Source organism: Ziziphus jujuba, chromosome 8, assembly GCF_031755915.1.
Source record: "Ziziphus jujuba cultivar Dongzao chromosome 8, ASM3175591v1".
Lineage (NCBI taxonomy): Eukaryota > Viridiplantae > Streptophyta > Magnoliopsida > Rosales > Rhamnaceae > Ziziphus > Ziziphus jujuba.
Genome location: NC_083386.1, coordinates 29,799,537 through 29,820,630, shown reverse-complemented (window position 1 = coordinate 29,820,630; position 21,094 = coordinate 29,799,537). Strand labels below are relative to the sequence as shown.

Genomic DNA, 21,094 nt, shown 5'->3' with positions numbered 1-21,094 from the left:
AGGATAAACAACTTAAAAAAAAAAAAAAAAAAGTTTCGATTTTGGAAGTTGATGGAAAGCTAAATTACATATGGAAAAAAAATTTCTATCCTGGTAGTCCTTAAAATGTGAAATTTTGCTGGTTATGACCCACTGTTTGTCATGTAGATACGATCTTTATGGGATTAGTCTTCCTCCTTAACAATGAACACGTTGTTATATCTTCCACAAATTGAAATATAGTCGGGCTAGTTCCCAAGTAACCAAACTTTTTAACTTTTTGCCCTTGTCGCTTGGGGAAAAAATGAAAAAAAGAGGGTTTTAAACATGGATACAGAATAAAAAGTTTATATGAAAAGGATGGCCCTATATATGAAACAAAGATCCTGAATAATGTTTGGTTGACTAAACGACACGCTGTGAACGAAAGAATTGGAATGACGTGGGAATCAGATGCCGTAGTCAGTGTGAAGATTTTATTCCCTTGGCTACCCCTGTTTCAACTTTCCCATTATCTACATCAAACTCCCACTACATGTCATTTTAGCAGCCCAACCGGACAACAACAACAACACCCAAAAAAACAAAAAAAGGCCTTTTTATGCATGGGCAACATCTTATGAAGCTGTATAAAATTATTCCCTTAGCTTTCCTTTTTAGTTTTTGTCCTTTTTATTTTCTCAGAAAAAAAAAGAAGGAAAAAAATAAAAAAAATTAGGCTCTGTCTTCTGCTGCTTTGATTTGCCCAGCAGTGGGTATTTAAGTTGAAAATTGGTATGCTTCATAGATTTATTTTCATTTGATTGGTTCCTTCACCATGGCTTCAGTTTCCGAAGGTAATATCTTGAAGTTTCCTTTTGTTTTCTTTTCGGGTTCTGTGTTTGGAATTTGCTGATTAAAATATGAACTTCATGTCTGTTTCTGGATGAAATTTCATTTTTTTTGGTTGCCCTTTTAAATTAAATTTGCTAAATTTGTTTCTATTCCAATAATCAGGGATGGCTGTAGTTATCATGGGTGTCAGTGGTGCTGGAAAAACGTAAGCTTTATTTCCTTAATTTTCTTTTCAGGTTCTGTTTTGTCCCTTTCATTCTATTGCTGAGTGACATGAATGAGTTTATGCATTTCCTTCCAATATATGTATAGAAACACGGTATGTTACATAATCTATCTAGCACCTAAATTGTTGTCTAACAGAATATCAAATTCTAGAAGTCTGATTGATTAATCGTTAGTGGTTTTACATTCGTTAGTAATTGGGAATTGGGTATAGATTTGTAAACCATTAAGGTGAGTGAGTAGAGACTTTCACATAGGGAGCAAATGATCTGAATATGAGTTTAATTTCATTGTTCTACTTTAATTTTATAGAAGCTTTAAACTATTTGGTAGAATTAGACAATTAACAGAATTCAGAAGATTGAATTATCCCAAAAATTGAGCTGCATTGCAAGCTGAGACTTTGTTTAGGAGTGACCATCGACTTATAAAATCATACTGAACCTTTTTCTATCCCTGTCCTTCCCGGTCCACTTAATTATGGACAAGATGAATGGATTTTAAATATGAGGCTTTTTGACAGCCTCATTTTTTATTTATTTATTTATTTTTTATTTTAATAAATCCATAAGTCCAATAGTATATTCTTGATAAATCTCTATGTGAATTGCTGCTGAAGGACATAACTAAAATTGAAAAGAGTTCAAAATATCATGAGAAAATACTGAAACCCCAGATTTTATTGAATGTCTTCTGTAGCTTTGTCAAAAAACTAACATTTGTCAGGAATAAGGAGAATTAATATACATCCTTGTTTTGTCTGATGGCTGTTTACTAATTACCGAGGATATTACTCTATGCATTAATTATCTCTGCAGTTTGTTCATTGTTGTAACTTGTTGGAAACTGTACTAGGAACCGTGAATATTGAGCAACCTGATTTTGATAGTAAACAAGAATCCGTTGACTGTATAATAAGTAGATACCATTATTCATATCTTTACTAGTAAACAAGAATTTGTTCTTGGATCTTTAACCATCTAGTAAGGAGTTTGTCTATAAATAGGAACATATTTCTGACTTGAACCGCATTTGATTTAGTTCTGGAGTTATTTATGATTTGTTGCCCACTTCCAGCTCCCCCTGCCCCCCCTTAAAGTTATTATTAGCTTTACTTGCTTCATCCATAGCATGACTCTGTTCTACAGGACAGAGATCATGTTCAAAAGATGCATGTTTCCAATTTCATAAATTTTCATGTATTAAACAAGAGTCATTTTCCAAACCTTAACTTCTCATAAAAGATTATGAATTTCTGACAATAATCTCAGCTGGTCCATTACCTTTTTTGAATATTTCATTTTATAGAATTTAAGTTTGTGCAGAACAATATTTTCTTGGTAATAAGTTTTACCAAAAAACCTTGGTACAAAATCAGTAGACATGTAAAATATTTCTTTTACATTTGATTTTGGTCATCAAGTATCTTAATTTTGCTTGTTCTTGTGTATCCTTTTGATGTGATTCAACAGCACAATAGGTGAGTTGCTAGCAAAAGAGACAAATTGTAAGTTTATTGATGCAGATGATTTCCATCCAGTATCAAACAAAGGTAGATATGTAACTTTATGTTGTGTAAATCATCCCACTCTGTTTGTCTTGTGGAAATCTATTTAGAATATTTATTCTGTCAAATCACAGAAAAGATGTGCAATGGGATCCCTCTTTCAGATGAAGACCGGATTCCTTGGCTTGAAATGCTTCAGGATGCCTTAAAAGAGAGCATCGAAAACAAAAAAACTGTAATTCTTGGATGTTCAGCTCTGCAGAAACGGTACAGAGAAATTCTAAGATCTGGCGACCCTAATTATGAACTTGAAAGCTATGCCAGTGTTGTGAAGTTTGTTCTCTTGGATGCTGATGCTGAGGTGCTTGCAGCTCGGCTAGAGAAGAGAGTTGCAGAAGGGAAGCATTTTATGCCGGCCACACTTTTGCAATCTCAGTTGGATTTGCTTCAGATCGGTGATTGTGAAGGAATACTGAAGGTTGATGCTACTCTAAGTCCTCAAGTCATAGTTGAGACTATACAAGATTTAATTTTTAAAGTCAAATAGATAACCATACGTCTTTTACAAGCTCTTAAAGAATTTGTTTAGAACTGTGTTTGCTATCAAGAGAATCGTATGCCAGTTGATGATTGAAATGACTGTTTAGAAGTTTCTAATTGCAAGAAGGGAGACAACAATCTGCATGGGAACTTAGCACAGTAAAAAAAGAAAAGAAAATAATATCTAAATTCAAACAACACCAGTAACCTACAACAGAGGCTAAATAAAGCTAGAAGAAAGAGAGGAAACCCTGCTTCCAAGAGAGAATGCAAAAATTATGGTATGATGCATTATTGTTTGGCTCATGGTATCATTTGAAGGCCACTCACATGAAATTTCAAAAGCAAATGTACCGTAGATTATCTTGTACCACAGGTAACAAAAAATGCCAAGATAAGCATGCCTACAGGCTGTGGATGGCCATACTTCTTCAAGAAAGCTCCTAAAGAGTTTGTTTAAGAAAGCTCCTAAAGAGTTTGTTTAGAACTATGTGTATGCTATCATGGAAACCTAATCTATGCCAGTTGAAAATTGGAATGACTGTTTAGGTGTTTCTAACAATGAGTGGTTTTCTTCTTCTTCGTCTTTTTTTTTTTTATTTTTTTATTTTTTTATTTTTTTATTTTTTAGAGTTAATATTTGCAAGAAAAGGGTAGAAACTAGCTCTCCGGCACTTGTATATGTAAATAAAACTTCTAAGCATACCAAGTTATGAGACATTCAGGCAAAATATGAATTCTTGCAAATTAATTAACCATCCATATTAAATGTAAATTTCACTTAGACCAAGGGAGACAATAAGCTGCGTGGCAATATATTGTATAGAATCTTTCATTACACATAATCAAAAAACCCAGACTATGTATCCTCTGGTTATGCAGAAGAGTAAAAATAACATCCAAATTGAAACAACACTAGTAGCCTACAATAGATGCAAAAGAAAGCTAAAAGAAAGAAAGGAAACTCGGCTCCTCGTTGATGCTTTATTGGTTGGCTCATGGTCACATTTCAAGGCCAAAGGCAATTGTACTTGTAGAGAATTTTGTACCACAAGTAACCTAAAAAGCCAAAATAAGCATGCCTCTAGGTTTTGGAGAAGACTAATGTAGCAATGCCACCAAAGAATCCTACTCCAAAACCTGTTCCAATGCCCAAATGAAACCAGCGGCTAAGTTCATCTCCATCATCTGCCTTTTGTCCTCCATTTTTGGTTGTGGGTTTTGTCTGGTCCCCATGACAGATGTTGGAAAGTGGACGTCCACAGAGTTCATTGCCGATAAAGCGAGAAGTGTTAGAACTCTGGAGTTGGGTGCTTGATGGAACTTTTCCTGACAAATTGTTATAAGACAAGTTCAAGTAACTTAAGAAAGTTAAACTTGACATGCTTGGAGGAATTACACCGGAAAGTTGATTTATTGAGAAAATCAAGAGATTCCAACCACACCATGTTGCCAAGGCTATCTGGAATTCTTCCTTTCAAAAAGTTTCTTGACAGATTTAGAGATATCAATCCCTGGAGAGTTGTAAGTTGTTGTGGGATCTCTCCTGTTAGTTTATTGCTTGAAAGGTCCAAACTATTTACAAGTGGCAAGATTTTGTCATATCGATGCTCTATTCCTTTTATCACCAGATATGCATCCTCTAGGTTGTGACTAGTGGAGATGTAAGGGACTGAATAATTGGACTCTTTTTTGGTGGCCATGGCTTTAAAATCGATGAAACACTTTGGTACAATCCCTAAAAAATTGTTATCAGCAACATCCATGATTTGACGCTGAGTAAGGTGGCAGAGCTGAAATGGAATATGACCATTCAACTTGTTCGAACGAAGACTAAGAATCTGTAGATTGCGAAGACTAGTTCCCATCCATTTTGGAATGGCTCCACTGAAGCCATTTAGACCAAGGTCTAGAACATTTAAAAACTCATAATTTCGCATAGATGGGGGTATTTCTCCAGAGAGACTATTGTTGTGCAAATGCAATAATATCAAGCTTTGCAAAGATTGCAGAGAGCTTGGAATTTTCCTAGTTAGATTATTATTAACCAACTTTATGTACTGTAAATTTGGCCAGTGCATCCAATAGTCAGGAAGCTTTCTTGATAAACTGCTTTCTCCAAGATGAAGTACTTCTAGACGGTTTGGTGTACCCAAGGGGTGACATAGAAAGTGATGTGATTCAGGCCTAGCTCGCTCAACCGATAACCCGCTGGGGTGCTGACCTGACACGGATAAAGACTGGGCCAATCACAAGAGCTCAAATTAAGAGATTTAAGGACAACCTGGGAGCATTTATACAGGGCGTAATCAATTCTCAATAGAGCTTGTCCATACTAGAAGATACAAAGCCTATTCTAAGCATCCAAGTGGTGGAAGCCAATGCGGACCCAGGTAGTGATTTTGGTGCAAATATGGACACCAAGTAGCATGAAATGGTTCCAACTCTTTATGGATTAAATGCATATGTCTAAGAGGATATGGAATCAATTCAAGCCAGCTTCAAAGGCATTCAAAAAGGGGTTGTACGGACAGCTTCAAATTTGTCCTATTTTTGCTGTATTTTGTGTTGGCTTTACTGTATTTTGCTGAGTTGGCTTTTTCTCTTTCCTCCAAGCAAGGAAAACGTGTGGGACTCCATAATTAGCTTATTTGGCATCCTCAAAAACATATAGAAGCTGATTTGGAGCTCAAAGAGGTTAAAGATTGGTCAAAGTCAACTTAGTCAAAAAGCTAGTATTTTAGTTTCCTAATTTGATTCTACTTTTTGTTTTAGGAAATTACAATTAATTTTTGGTTTTATTTATTTATTTTATGGAGAATAAGTTTAGGAAAGTTATTATTTTATTATTTTCATTGTAAATTAATTAATTCCTAATTCAAAATAAAGGAATTAATTAATCCAAATTAGATTAGGAAAGGAGTGAGAATTTCAGCCACCATAGGAAACCACTTTGTATGGCCGGTTTTCCCTTTGTTTTTTAGGGTTTATTTTGTGACTTTGTAGCCAATTTAAAGCTTTATTTTTCAATAAGAAATAAAGCTAGATTTTATACAGAAAATTATTTGTGAGATTGAATTCTCTTTGTTCTTTTGAACACCTAAAACACTATTAGTGAATGAGTGTTTTAGTTTTGACTTATGAATAGGACTTCCATCACCTATTGTGGCATCTTCACTATATACCAAGGTTTCTAATCACAGGTTGGTTAGGGGTCAAGGTGACCATTAGAACCTGAACATAATTAGATCCGAGCTAATATAGTATGAGTTTAGGAGCAGGTCGTCCTAGGTTTGTATCAGAAAGTGAGAAATATCTCCAGAGAAAGAATTATTAGAAAGATATAGCTCGAAGATGTTAGAATAGATTCAAGGTAGCAGACCATTGAAAATGTTGGAACTCATATCAATCGATGATGAGTAAGGAGAATCAATATGAAGAATATCAGGAATTCTCCCAGAGAGCTGGTTGTGAGAAATGTCCAATTTTCCAACTGATAATTCCAAAACCAATTGGTGATGGTGCCTGAAATTTGAGTGTTCGATAAGTCCATCTCCAAATCGTTCCGTTTTTGTGTTTTAAGCCACACTGGAAATGTGGGGCCTAGATTCCATGATCTTAATTCAATAGTCTGCAGATCAAAAGGAGGAATCCAGTTTGGACTTACTCTTAGACTCAATGAATTTCCAGAAGCAGATAACTCCGACAAACTAGTGAGATTTGCAAAGTGAAGTTAGGTAACAACACCTTCTAAATGATTCCAAGAAATGTCAAGAAGATATAAATTTGAGAGACCACTTCTTCCAGCATCTAAACCTTGTAAAGCTGATAATTTTCCAAATGACACCGAAATAGGACTAGATATCTTATTATCCGAAAGATAAAGATTGACTAGATTTTTGAATTCGACAATTTGATCCGTCAACTGACCAGAAAAGGAATTTACACTCAAGTCGATTGACTTCAAACTATTCGAAAGGCAGCTTGACGACAAGCTGTCAAACACCTTTCCACCAAATTTGTTAGCCCTCAAATTAATTTCCTCCAAATTACAAAGATTTGCCAATGTTGAAGGTATTTCCCCTTTGATGGAATTTATTGAAAGATATTGTGGGATACTCTTGGTGGAGAAAGGAAAATACAGAAACTTTTTTTTTTTTAATGTAATTGTTACATATGTTGTGGAAGCAATAGCTTCCTATTTATACAACTATAAGGTGGGTTCCTTAGCCAACTAAGTATTTCTAGAATTCTCTTTAGAAATGTGCAGCATTAATTGCAACACTCCTCCTTCATGCACATTTCTGTTACTCCAGTCTTGCTTCTTAGTAATTCGATTTTGTTTCGAGGTAGTGCCTTGGTGAAGATGTCCGCTAATTGCTCTTCAGTCTTGCAATATTTGATTGCAATTTCTTTATTTGCCTCAGCTTCATGGACGAAGTGATATTTTCTTTTTATGTGTTTGGTCCTATTATGGAACATTGGGTTCTTCACCATTTCTATTACTGACTTGCTATCATATTATATTGTTGTTCTTTCATTTTGTGGTTCTCCAAAATCTTCAAATATATACTTGAGTCATAATGCTTGACTTGTGGCATAAGCAGCTGCAATATATTCTGCCTTTGCAGATGATTGTGCAACTTTTACTGGCTTCTTTGATGCCCAAGAGAAAATGCCTGAGCCAAGAGTGAATGCATAGCCCGAAGTGCTTCTCATGTCATCTGCTGATCCAGACCAGTCACTATCTGTGAGTCCAAGCAGTTGTGAATTAGAAGTGGGTCTATACCATATAACGTAATCTTTAGTTTCTTGTAGATATCTGAGTATTCTTTTTGCAGCTCCATAATGCACTTGAGTTGGATTCTGCATGAACCTTGATAGCAAACTTGTTGCATACATGATGTCTGGTCTAGTAGTTGTTAGATATAGAAGACTTCCGATGAGACTTCGAAATGTCGAGCTATTAGCTGGTGGTGATCCATCTTCTTTCTTCATTGTCTGACAATTGTCAAGTGGTGTTGCTACAATTTTGCAACCACTCATCTTAAATTTTTTAATAATACCTTCAGCATATTTTTTTTGAGAAATAAAGATTCCTTCATCACATTAATATGTCTCAATTCCGAGAAAGTAGTGCATCAAGCCTAAGTCCGTCATTTCAAGTGTCTTCAACATCTCTTTTTTTAAATTCCTTAATCATTTTCTCATTGTTTCCTGTATATATAAGATCATCAACATATAAAGAAACAATAAGAGTGTTGTTCGTACCTTAGGTCTTGATGTATAGTGTAGGCTCACTATAGCTCCTTCTGAATCCTTGCTTAACGAAATAGGTGTCAATTCGGCTGTACTAGGCTCGCGGAGCTTGTTTTAGTCCATATAAAGCCTTCTTTAATCTTAGCACTTCATTTTCTTGTCCTTGTACCATAAACCCATGCGGCTGCTCAATGTAAATTTCTTCTTCTAAATAGCCATTAAGGAATGCAGACTTAACATCTAATTGATATATTTTCCACCGCTTTTAAGTAGCTAATGCTAGGAGTGCCCTTATAGTGTCGAGACGAGTAACAGGAGCAAATGTTTCATTGTAGTCAATTCTGAATTGCTGCGAATATCCTTTTGCCACTAGTTGAGCCTTATGTTTTTGTATCGATCCATCAGAGTTAAGCCTTGTCTTATATATCCACTTAACTCCAATGACATCTTTGTTCGAAGGAAGATCCACCAATTCCCATGTTTTGTTCTTTTCAATCATTCTTATCTTTTCTTCCATTGATTTGACCCAAACTTCATGTTTTGAAGATTCTTCAAAACTCCCAGGCTCTACTATGGTCAAGTTGCATGATTCATAAATCTCTATTAATAGTCGAGTTCTTCGAGGAGTTGATTTAGGAGATGAATCCTCCGGCTCAAGTTGTTGCTGCATTTGATGAGTTGGAGATTCTTGATTTGTCTCTTGAGGTCCCTAAGTTTCATCTGGCTCCTCCTCTCTCTGTTGTTCTATTGCTGGTACATAATTTATCTTCCTTTCAACTTCTTTAGTTTCCCAGTTGTAGGATGCATCTTCATTAAACTCAACGTCTCGACTGATGATTAACTTATTTTATTCTAGGCTATAGATTCAATAGCCTTTTGATTGCATGCTATAGCCAAGAAAGATACATTTTTTCTGTCTTGTCATCTAATTTGGTTCTCTTTTGCTTTGGTATGTGGGCATAACAAATGCACCCAAAAACTTTAAGATGCTTTGCTGATGGTTTTCTCCCACTCCAAGCTTCAATTGGTGACTTGTTTTGAACTGCTTTGGTTGGGCATCTGTTTAGTACATAGACTGTAGTAGAGACAGCTTCTGCCCAAAAAACTATTCGGGAGTCCTTTACCTTTCAGCATTGTTCTAGCCATCTCCATAACTATTCTGTTTTTCCTTTCAGATACACCATTTTGCTCTGGAGCATATCTGACTGTAAGTTGGTGCTCCATACTTTCATCTTCATAAAAATCGTTGAACTTCTTGGAGATGTATTCCTTTCCTTAATCACTTCGAATTGTTTTGATTTGGTAGCCACTTTGTTTTTCAACTAAATTTTTGAATTTTTTGAAAATCTCGAAGGCTTGTGATCTTTCTCGTAGAAAATATACCCAAGTCATTCCAGTAAAGTCATCAATAAATTAGATGAAGTACCTGTTTTGGTTTAGTGATGGAGTTCGCATTGGTCCGCAAACATCGGTATGACTTAACTCCAGCGGCTTCTTTGCTCTCCATGCTGTGCCTGCTGGGAAAGGTTGTCGATGTTGCTTGCCCTATAAACATGCTTCACAAGTACCATTGATATCTTTAATAGTTGTAAGTCATGCATCATGTTCTTTTGTTGAAGAATCTTGAGGCCGTTGAAATGAAAGTGACCAAATCTCTTCTGCCAAATCCATGAGATGTCTACTTGTGCCTTCATGGCAGCTTCACTAGCATATTTCCATTCTATTGAAAAAGATCTGTTTCCTTTCATTTTGATTTTTGCAATCTCTAGAGTCTTATTTGTCTTGTCATATATTGTACATGAATCTCCTTCAAAGTATAGAGAATATCATTTCTCTATCATTTGACCAATGCTGAGGAGATTTTGATTTATAGTAGGGACTAACAGTACATTAGTAATGTACCATTTACCCTTTTTGGTTTCTATAGCAATGGTTCCTTTTCCTGTAGCCTCTATAAATTCCCTATTTTCAATTTTGACTTTTGTTTGTATTTTATTTAGGATACAGAAAATACTTTCATCTTTTTTCATGTGGTTATCGCAACCACTATCTAAATACCATGTGTCCTTTTTATCTTCACCTTGTGAAACATAGAATAGATGATTTTCTATGTCCTTCTTTTCAATAAAATTAACTTGATGTGTGTTTTTAAAGTGACAATCTTTCTCAACATGCCCAAATTTTCTACAGACTTTGCACTGTGGTTTTCCTTTAAACCAACAGTCTTTTTCCAAATGATTTTTTCTTTTGTAAATATCACAAGGAGGATATTTGCTATTTTTGTTTTGATTATCTAGAATTTTCTTATGGTTTTTTCCATCCATCTTTGGTATTTTGAGACCGCACTTTTATTTTAGACTGAAAGGCATTTTCCAAAGAATTTTCATTCCGCCTACTCAATCTTTTCTCATATGCATCTAGAGAGCCCATTAATTTTGTTGCTGTTAAATTTTCAATATCCTTTGATTCTTCTATAGCAGTAATAAGTGCATCATATTTTTTTGTGCAACTAATTAAAATTTTTTCTACTACTTTCTTTTCAGAAATATTCTCTCCATAGGCTCTCATTTGATTAACTACTTCTTTTATTCTTGAGTAGTAATCTTTAGCGATCTCATTGTCTTTCATTTTTAAATTTTCAAAATATCTTCTCAGAGTCTGTAGTTTTATGACACGTACCTTAACACTGCCTTGAAACTCCTCCTATAGGGTATCCCATGCCTCCTTTTCTGTTGTAGCTCCCATAATCCTTGGAAAGATTTCATCCACCACGGGTTGTTGCAGAACAAACAAAGCTTGGGAATCTTTTTGTTGATTCTCATTAAGCTCCTTCTTTTGATTGTCATCAAGAATGGTAATATCAGCAGGAATAGTGTAGCCCTCATTGACAATATCCCATAGCTTTTGGGATCTAAAATAACTAGACATCTTTATAGACCAAAAATTGTAGTTTTCACCACTAAAGACTGGAACTAGAATTGTGCGGAAGGTGTTCTCGGCCATGGTGAATGAAAATAACTGCACCCAGTTTATGAACGAACCTGGTCCTGATACCATTGATAGAATTTATTGAAAGATATTGTGGGATACTCTTGGTGGAGAAAGGAAATGAGAAAGGAAATATAGAAACTTTTTTTTTTTTAAGGTAATTGTTACATGTGTTGTGGAAGCAATAGCTTCCTATTTATACAAGTATAAGGTGGGTTCCTTAGCCAACTAAGTATTTGTAAAATTTTCTTTAGAAATGTGTAGCATAATTGCAACACCCTTCAAGTGAATTATTGAAGAAGTCAAGATGAACAATTGACGTCAGATTTCCCAAAGATGAAGGTATTTCTCCTTCAAGTTTATTACGGGAGAAGTCAAGATGAACAATTGACGTAAGATTTCCCAAAGATGAATGTAGTTCTCCTACTCATTTATTATTAGAGAGGTCAAGATGAACAATTGATGTCAGATTTCCCAAAGATGAAGGTATTTCTCCTTCAAGTTTATTAATGGAGAAGTCAAGATGGATAATTGACGTCAGATTTCCCAAAGATGAAGTTATTTCTCCTTCAAGTGAATTATAAGTCAAGTCAAGATAAACGAGTGACGCAAGATTTTCCAAAGATGAAGGTATTTCTCCTTCAAGTGAATTACTGGAGAAGCTAAGATCAACAATTGAAGTCAGATTTCCCAAAAATGAAGGTATTTCTCCTTCAAGTGAATTAAAGGATGAGTCAAGATGAACAATTGACATCAGATTTTCCAAAAATGAAGGTATTTCTCCATCAAGTGAATTAAAGGACAAGTCCAGATGAACAATTGACATCAGATTTCCCAAAGATGAAGGTATTTCTCCTTCGAGTAAATTTTAAGTCATGTTAAGATAGACGAGTGACGCAAGATTTCCCATAAATGTAGGTATTTCCCCTTCAAGTGGATTTTCAGACAACTCAAGATGAACAAGTGATGTAAGATTTTGAAACTCACTTGAGATTACCTGTAACAGTTTAGTCCACCCGTATGCGATATTGTCCGCTTTGGATCCAGCCCGCACGGTTTTGTCAAAATACGTCACAAGAAAAAAAAGGTATCCACACCCTCTTTTAAGGCATGCTTCGTTACCCTTTCCAACCGATGTGGGATCTCACATTACTTCTATATTATTGTAACTAAGGTCGAGGTTTTCAAGTCTAACCAAATCATACAAAAAGCCACTGAAAATGGTTGAGTTTATTTCACATCCACCCAAATCAAGATATCTAAAAGCGGTCCAGTTTCGGTTGCTGCTTGGAAGTGGACCTTGTAGAAGGTTACCACTTAGATCAAGAGACACTAGACTACTCAGACCAGATAACCAAATGGCTAAAGAAGAATTCATCTGATTACGAGCAACATTAAGGCCTTCCAGGGAAGTTAAATTCCAACAACAACTTTTTGGAAATGGGCCTACAAATCTGTTGTTGCTTAGATCAAGATACACTAAACTGTTCATGTTGAAAATCCATTGCGGTATGAAATAATTAAAATTGTTCCATGAAATGTCAAGGACGGAAAGGGATGTAAAATTAACATAGGACACACAATTATTAGGAATAATATGAGAAATCTCACAGCCGTACAACTGTAGTTCTGACAAAGAAGAGAGCCTGTTTATTACCTGCAGCCAATGGTCTGAGGCTTTAGTAAGATTCATATAGCCCATTTCCAAGTGTTGTAATGAAGAAAGACCGGAAAGTCAATGAAGATTCTTAACATGCAATTCAGCCTGCCCATCTTGAAGACCAAGATGAGTCAAACTCGAGAGGTTCCCAAGTTGGTGAGGAATTAGTCCCTTAAAGCGAGAATCTGTGAGGTTAAGATATGTTAAACTCACAAGTGAACCCATGAAGATGGGAATTTGAATCCCTCCAAAATCATTGCAGCTGAGGTCTAGGTAACTCAGATGCTTCAAACCAAGCAACCAGGTATTTATCTTGCCCTGTAACCTGCCATGATAAAGGTGGAGCTCTTCGACATGACCAGTTAATTGTTACATACAATTCCAACCCATTTGCAGCAGTTCTCATGAGAAACGTTCCAAGACGAGAGCCTCTTGAAAGGATCAACAAGATCTTGCTTGAAACTCAACAATGCTTTTCTCTCACTCTCAATGCATACTACATCATCACTGCTTCTTTCATAACTCAAATTAATGGTAGCTTGTGCGAGTAAAATTATAAAGAGAAGGATCATAACAGCTGTAAATGACAAAGCCATGATGATACAACTTAACGATGCCACAAAATGATGTGTCTTGACTTGCCATATATATGTGTATATATATATATATATATATATGCACAGTCCCCTTCATTGAGGTAGCCAGTTTTGCCGTGAATCTCACAACTTGGACTAAGTTCTCGTGCGTTAGATTTCTCTGTATTAATTTTGAAAATGATTTGTATATGCACGCACTTCCATTCTATTTCCTAATGGCCCCACAAAACAGCTACTATGGAAATTGTCAGTGATTTTAGTCTAGAGTATTAGTGACTTGGAATTTAGCAATTTAGCACTGACACATTTTATATTGCCAAAAAAAAAAAATATATATATATATATATAACACTGAAACATTTATATATAATTTATGCATATTGCCAATGAAAAATATGAGAATTTAAAAAAAATTATATATAAGTTTTTAATAGGTGTCTATCGCTTGGTAGTTCGTAAAATTATGTATATATAGCTATCTCTGTATAACATCATGGATTTTGTTATGTTATCAACTATAAATAATATTGGTTATATATGATATTATCAACAGGAAATATATACATATATATATATATATATATAGATATATGCATTGATGCCAAAATGTTTTATTTCATATATATATATATATTTATGAGAATTTCTACAATCACACCTTTTATTTGGTAAACATGATCAGACCTTTTTATAAAATGAATAAATTATTTCATAAATTGTGTAAAATTATTTTAAAATGAGTATTACTGGAATAATATTACACTATTTATAAACCATATTACTCGGTCTTACCTTATTTTCAGAAATATTGCAAAGACAGGTAAACTTCATGGACAATAGTGCAAAAAATGAAAAAAAAAAAAAAATCCATAAAAACAACCGTATTAGAAGAAGAAAGCCTTCACCTGCACAATTCCAACTCCACTCTTATGTGTGTGTGTGTGTATATATATATATATATGATCTGTATATATATATATATATATGATCATTTCCAAATATTCATTAATAACAATTTGATTAATATTGGCACATTTATGGATAAAAAAAATGAAATATATGAAAATTTATTGACATATATCTTCAAATTGATGTATCAACTGAGTTATATCAGTAAATTATATATAATTGATATTATGATATTTAGAGTTGATTTATTATAATAATTGATAATATTGAGTAATAGGCATTATAAACATTATAATTTATATAATTATATTATCATATTCGTTCCCCAATATTATATGATATATCAATATTATCTAAATATGATATATCTTCGAAATTGATGTATCAGTAAACTATATGTATATCTCCAAATTGACACATCAACTGAGTTATACATCATTCCCAGCACTGGCTAATTGTCCTGGCTAATTGTCCTGAGGCAGACCTTTAAATTATATATACACTACTAGAATTGAGCTGATACACGACGCAAGTACTGCGTCACACTAAATAAAAAGCGACGCATTTGATGGAGTCACCAAATATCCTGTCGCGAAATATGTAAGACAACGGGCGACGTATTATAACAGTCGCCTATTAACACTTTTTAGCAATGCATATTTAATTTTTAGCGACGCATACAATAATGTACTTATAGCGACGCTTTATAATATTGTTGTTAAAACTTTTTAGCGACATTATCATAAACCGTCGCGAAATATTTGTGTCGCTAAATATTCATTTTGAATAGCGACTCATGCATTTTTAGCGACCCATTTTTTTGTCGCCTATTTAGCGACACATTATGTTTTAGCGACGAATTATGTGAGTCTCTTTTTTAGCGACCCATATATTTTTAGCGACAATTTTTTAGTGTCTTCAAATTAGCGACTATCCGTGTTTTAGCGACAAATAATAAGAGTCACATATTTATGAATTTTTAGCGACGCATTTTCTCATTCAGCGACATATGCAGCAATTAACTTAAAGCGACTCATTGATTTAGCGACACTTTACGAAAAAATTGTTAAAAATTTAGTAGCGACGTTTTCGTTTAGGGTCGCTATATATTTATGTCGCTAAAATTGGAAAAATACTTTTAGCGATATTTTGTGTAGAGTCGCGAAATTTATGAGTCGCTAAATTAATGTTCTTATATGTCGTTATATATTTTAGGCGACTTTTTAGTGTCTTAATGAGTCGCCATTTCTTTTACATTTTTTTAGATTTATATTTTTAATTTTTAAAAATTTATTAAAATATAAAAGTAATTATAATACCAAAAAACCCAAACTAGTTTCGTCCAAAATAATTAGAATATAAAAATTTAAAATAAATACTTGTTCATAACAAAACAGTTATCAATATAATTAAATATCATCTCATTAACATATTTTTACATATGCATACTCATTGAGACGGAAGTTGATGTCCTCGTGTTGACGATATTACACCCTCATATTGCATATGGAAAAATAAAAAAATTTATTAACACTTACGCAAAATAAATTAACAAAAACTTAATCATTAATAAATTAATTTGTAATTTGGTAAATAAAAATATAATGAATATTTACCTTCTTAAGATTTGGCGTGGCACATTTCTCCTAATTAAAGTGGAAAACACATAAGAAAAAAACACATAATGAATAAATAAATATTACTTAAAACATAAGTTAATAAATATACGTACTAATTTATTTAGAAGATATTGTTTATCCATATCCTTACGAACATAGCCACTCTCACATTCATCCTCATGATCATTTTCATCAACACTTGGCAATTGTATGGCAAATGGATTGTGAGCCATTGTAGTATCGCCAAAAACATCGTCTTCAACCAATTCTTCTTCAACAAAAGTACAATGTCATGGTGGAGTTAAAACAACAGACCATCTCGAATCAAGTTGATCTTCAACATAAAATATTTGTTGAACTTGTGAAGCCATGACGAATGGGTCAGATTTATATCTAATTTTACTAAAGTTAACACATGTAAACCCCATCTCATCAACTTTCACACCACTGCTGTCAACCCAATCACACTTGAACACTGGAATTTGAAACATAGTGTAATCGACATCCCAAATCTCTCTTATGATCCCATAGTATGCCATCTCAGCTAAAATTGGGTTATTATCCTTAGCACTAGCAAAATGCTCACTTTTGGCAATAACTTTCACACCATTATTCTGGGTGACCCTCTTATTATCCATATTTATAGTGTTGAATCTAACCCCTTTAATGACATATCCTTCATGTTTCGTTACCACCCATTGCGGATCATGGGCTAACCATCTTAATGTTTCAGAAATTGTGTGATTAGGTTGACGTCGCTCTTGTGCAACTAGTCAATTGAAAAAAATATGAAAAATTAAAGCTAAAACAATGATATTATATATTGAATATTTAACTTTCCCATACCTTATCACGTAACCAGTACATAAATGTACGTTTGTGTTCGTCTTGAAACAATTTTGCTTTTTTTCCTCGATTTTTTTTGCTTGACTTCAAGACTTCAAAATGAATACTAAAATAAATAAAAGTTGTTGTAATTAATAAAAATATCCAACATATAAACTTATTGATGCATATTAATATATTCAAAATATCAACTAAATTATACATGTTGATATATATATATATATATTAAAAATATCAACTAATTTATACATTAACATGTATATATATGCACCTGACATACGGTTCCACTTCTGGTGTATTCAAAAGTACACATCTATGGACTTGCTCCCAAAGTTGTTGATCAATTGATTGATTTTTTCCACCTTTAATGGGGGCACCAACATCATCCTTATCATTTAACTTTTGATATCTACCAATTGGGTTTCCAACTGCATCTAATCTTCTTTGAAATTCACTACAAAACTCAATCACTTCTTCACATATGTAACCCTTGGCAATACAACCTTCTGGCCGATTTTTGTTTCGAACATAACTTTTCAATACTTTCATGTACCTCTCAAACGGGTACATCCACCTGAAATGTATTGGTCCACACAATCTTACCTCTCGAACCAAATGTACAGTTAGATGAACCATTACATCAAAAAACGATGGTGGAAAGAATTTCTCTAAAAGGCACAAAGTTGTAACAAGATCATTTTGAATATTTTCCAATTCAGCAACAATGATAGGCTTCTTGCAAATTGCATTGAAGAAAAAACAAAGTCTTGCAATTGCATGTCTCACATGTTTAGGAAGGATTGCACGAATTGCAAGAGGCAAGGGTTGTTGCATCAATGTATGACAATCATGAGATTTCAATCCTACCATCTTTAAGTCCTCCATTGAAACAAGATTCCTAAAGTTTGAAGAATAACCATCTGGAACCTTTAAGTGCGCTAAACACTTACAAAACAATTTCTTCTCATGCTTTGATAATGTATAGCAGGCCGGTGGTAGGAAAGTTCGATTTCCTTGAGGCTTAGGGGCCAAGTCTTTCCGCAAACCCATTTCTTGTAAATCTAAGCGAGCATTAACTCTGTCCTTCATCTTACCAGGTATATTGAGCAATGTACCATATATGCTCCCACAAACATTTTTCTCAATATGCATGACATCTAAATTATGTCGCACATGGAGAAATTTCCAATATTCCAATTCAAAAAAAATGGACTTCCTCTTCCAACATTCTTCAGAATCAACAGTCTTTTTCCTCTTGTTTGAGTTATCAAATCTCATTGCATTAAGCTTATCTAAGATTTCTTCTCCAGTTAACGGTTTTGGAGGCACTCAAAATTCTTGAAATCCATTGAAAGCCTTCTTTTGCCTTCTATAGTGATGATTTGGAGGAAGAAATCTTTTATGCCGGGTAAAACTCATTTTTTTCCATGCTTTAGCCTTGTAGCAAAAGTATTTTCACTGCAAATTAGACAAGCATAATGTCCCTTCACCACATGACCGGACAAGTTACCATCAGCTGGGAAATCATTTATTGTCCATAGCGACACTGCCTTCAAAGTGAATTTCTCTTGACAGCAAGCATCGAAGACCGTAACACCCTCATTCCACAACCGCTGCAGGTCTTCAACTAACGGCTCCATGTATACATCAATTTGATTTCCGGGTTGCTTCGGTCCAGAAATTAGAAGACTTAACATCATAAATTTCGGCTTTATACACAACCAAGGAGGAAGATTATACACAACCGTCATCACAGGCCAACAATTATACCTACTACTCTACATATTATGTGAATTAACGCCATCGGCCGCGGTCCCAAGTCTCAAATTCCTATCTTCGGATGCAAAGTTTGGCCATAAACAATCAACCAACTTCCAAGATGGAGAATGCGCAGGGTGTTGCATTTCCCCTATCTTAACCTTTCTCCCATTGGCATGCCATGTCAAATTCTTAGCCATTTCAACACTACGAAACATTCGTTTAAAACGCAGAATAATAGGAAAGTACCATAAAACTTTATTTGGAATATTGCTAGTAACTCCATTCTTATCAATTTTCCATTTAGCAGATCCACATTTAGGACTTTCATTAAAGTCCACATATTCCTTCTTAAATAGAATACAACTTTTAGGACATGCATGAATCTTGATGTACTCCATTCCCAAAGCACTCAAAGTATTCTTAACAATGTATATGGAGGTTAGCAACACATTGTCATTTGGCAACATCTCGGATAACAATTGTAACAGTACATCAAAGCTCTTATCAGAATATCCATATCTTACCTTTAAGTTGTACAATTTAACCAAGGCCGAAAACTTGGTAAATTTGGTACAACCTAGGTACAAAGGTTTCTCCGCATCCTCCAATAAGGTAGCAAATTCATTAGAATCATTATCAAAAGTTTCTAATGCAGCACGGGTCATGTCTAAGCTATTGAAAGCCACGTCTTCCTTACTACTCTATCATTTTCATTATATTCTACATTAATATTCCCAAAATGAGAAAATGGTCCAATACCATCAGCACATGACTTACCATGCCAAATCCATCACCGATAGTTGACATCAAACCCATTCCAATATATATGGCCTTTAATATCCCTAATAGTATGGATTTTCATATTCCCACATTACATGCAAGGACACCGTATGGCATTATAATCATTGGCATTCTCCATGCTAAATTTCAAAAATTCACTCACCCCCTTAGCAAAATCGCTTGAGGTTCTATCCTTTGTTATACACTATTTATCCATTTCCCTACCAATCTAAGTAGAACAATATGACAAAAAAAATTATCGACAAAAGCAAGATTAAGAAACCCATCGCAAACAAATTATCGACAAAAGCAAAATTAAGAAAACCCATCGCAAACAAATCATCGACAAAAGCAAGATTAAGAAAACCCATCGCAAACAAATTATCGACAAAAGCAAGATTAAGAAAACCCATAGCAAACAAATTATCCACAAAAACAAGATTAAGAAAACCCAGCGAACCTAACCTTCGGTTATAATGAATAAATAAATAAATAAATAAAAAATAACCCAATCCACCACATGTCACCGCCAATCATAAAGCGAAAAGAAACTCACCGAAACCATGGAGACGAAGAAAGAAGAAGCCAAGCTAACCACGAGGGCGACACAGAGAAATCCAACTTCCAGATATCAACACAAGCAAATGGAAAATTAAACACGAAATATCCCACTCTTCAAGTCTCTTTTAGATTGCTTCCAATTCTAACACCTATTATGAAGTGTACTAACACATATTTTGTGAAAAGAAATGGTATTCAAAATCCCGCGTAAAATTTGAAAACGTGCCAAAAATTTTAAGAAAATGGATAAACAGGCGACGTATTGAGATAAACTGTGTCCCTAAAGGATAAACAGTTTCATAGACGCCCTTTTTTTTTAATTCTTTTAAAACAAAAAAGTTTTTCCAAGTACTGTTTATTTCCTTCTTAAACTTTTGGCAATAACTCTAAATTGTAATTTTTCGTTTAAAAAACTAGATGATCTAGCGACTCATTGAGATAAACAGGCGACGCATTTACATATAAAAGGATTGCCTTATCCAATAGTAATTAAAATTTATTTTTTAATTTTAGTTACTTTTTTTTTAAATTACATCTAAAAATATTTCCACATAGCATTCCAATGAACACCAAGTCAATTAATCTAAAAATAGAAAACAGTTCTATCAATGCTCTTTTCAATTATTCACATATATGAGTATACATAAACACAAAAACACATCTCACGACATAATTTGAGATAGGATATAACAATTGTAAATTGATCTAAAGCAAGGACCCATAGTCCAATTGCTCGAAGTAAGTCTGTTCAACGAGTTGCACTTTCATGTTTTTGGCTATCAATGTTAGTTTATTTGAACTCAAATAAAATAATAGATTACATTTGCTTCTTCATTTCAAATAACAAGCGACGCATTAAAATATTTATGCGTCGCTTATGAGCAAATAATTTGTTTTTTAGGGTTTGTGATCTTTCTGTTTAATCAATCTGATATTCTTTCAGCATCAAATCACCAGTGAATATATTTAAACAACATAAACTAGGGTTTTTTTTTTTAATTATAAGTAATAGGCGACGCATAAAATTGAT

At 34.1% G+C, this 21,094-nt stretch overlaps 3 protein-coding genes across 3 annotated transcripts; 1 reads left to right on the top strand and 2 right to left on the bottom strand.

The window, feature by feature from the left end:
* Window positions 1–551: 551 nt before the first annotated feature.
* On the top strand, window positions 552–3,627 carry LOC107414851 (gluconokinase). Its single transcript, XM_016023055.4, has 4 exons — window positions 552–815; window positions 976–1,018; window positions 2,511–2,590; window positions 2,680–3,627. Exons 1-4 carry the CDS (start codon window positions 797–799, stop codon window positions 3,090–3,092), a joined length of 555 nt encoding a protein of 184 aa, XP_015878541.1. The 5' UTR covers window positions 552–796; the 3' UTR covers window positions 3,093–3,627.
* A 4,036-nt stretch (window positions 3,628–7,663) lies between these two features.
* LOC125421639 (secreted RxLR effector protein 161-like) lies at window positions 7,664–8,131 on the bottom strand. Its single transcript, XM_048470883.1, has one exon. It carries the CDS (start codon window positions 8,129–8,131, stop codon window positions 7,664–7,666), a length of 468 nt encoding a protein of 155 aa, XP_048326840.1.
* Window positions 8,132–11,759: 3,628 nt separating this feature from the next.
* On the bottom strand, window positions 11,760–13,588 carry LOC107414824 (probable leucine-rich repeat receptor-like protein kinase At1g35710). Its single transcript, XM_016023019.1, has 4 exons — window positions 13,370–13,588; window positions 13,086–13,277; window positions 12,647–12,989; window positions 11,760–12,187 (listed from the first exon to the last, which is right to left on the bottom strand). The coding sequence occupies exons 1-4, from the start codon at window positions 13,586–13,588 to the stop codon at window positions 11,760–11,762; spliced, it is 1,182 nt and encodes a 393-aa protein (XP_015878505.1).
* Window positions 13,589–21,094: the final 7,506 nt, after the last annotated feature.

Excerpts from the sequence above, each read along its gene's own strand:
- LOC125421639 (XM_048470883.1), bottom strand. The coding sequence starts at position 8,131 with ATGAGTGGTTGCAAAATTGTAGCAACACCACTTGACAATTGTCAGACA.
- LOC107414824 (XM_016023019.1), bottom strand. The coding sequence starts at position 13,588 with ATGGCTTTGTCATTTACAGCTGTTATGATCCTTCTCTTTATAATTTTA. Across the intron at positions 12,990-13,085 it reads ATGGGCAGGCTGAATTGCAT|GTAATAAACAGGCTCTCTTC; the intron begins GTTAAGAATCTT and ends CATTGGCTGCAG. Across the intron at positions 12,188-12,646 it reads AGTGTCTCTTGATCTAAGTG|GAGAAATACCTTCATCTTTG; the intron begins GTAACCTTCTAC and ends ATTTACTCGAAG.
- LOC107414851 (XM_016023055.4), top strand. Across the intron at positions 1,019-2,510 it reads GTCAGTGGTGCTGGAAAAAC|CACAATAGGTGAGTTGCTAG; the intron begins GTAAGCTTTATT and ends GTGATTCAACAG. Across the intron at positions 2,591-2,679 it reads CCATCCAGTATCAAACAAAG|AAAAGATGTGCAATGGGATC; the intron begins GTAGATATGTAA and ends GTCAAATCACAG.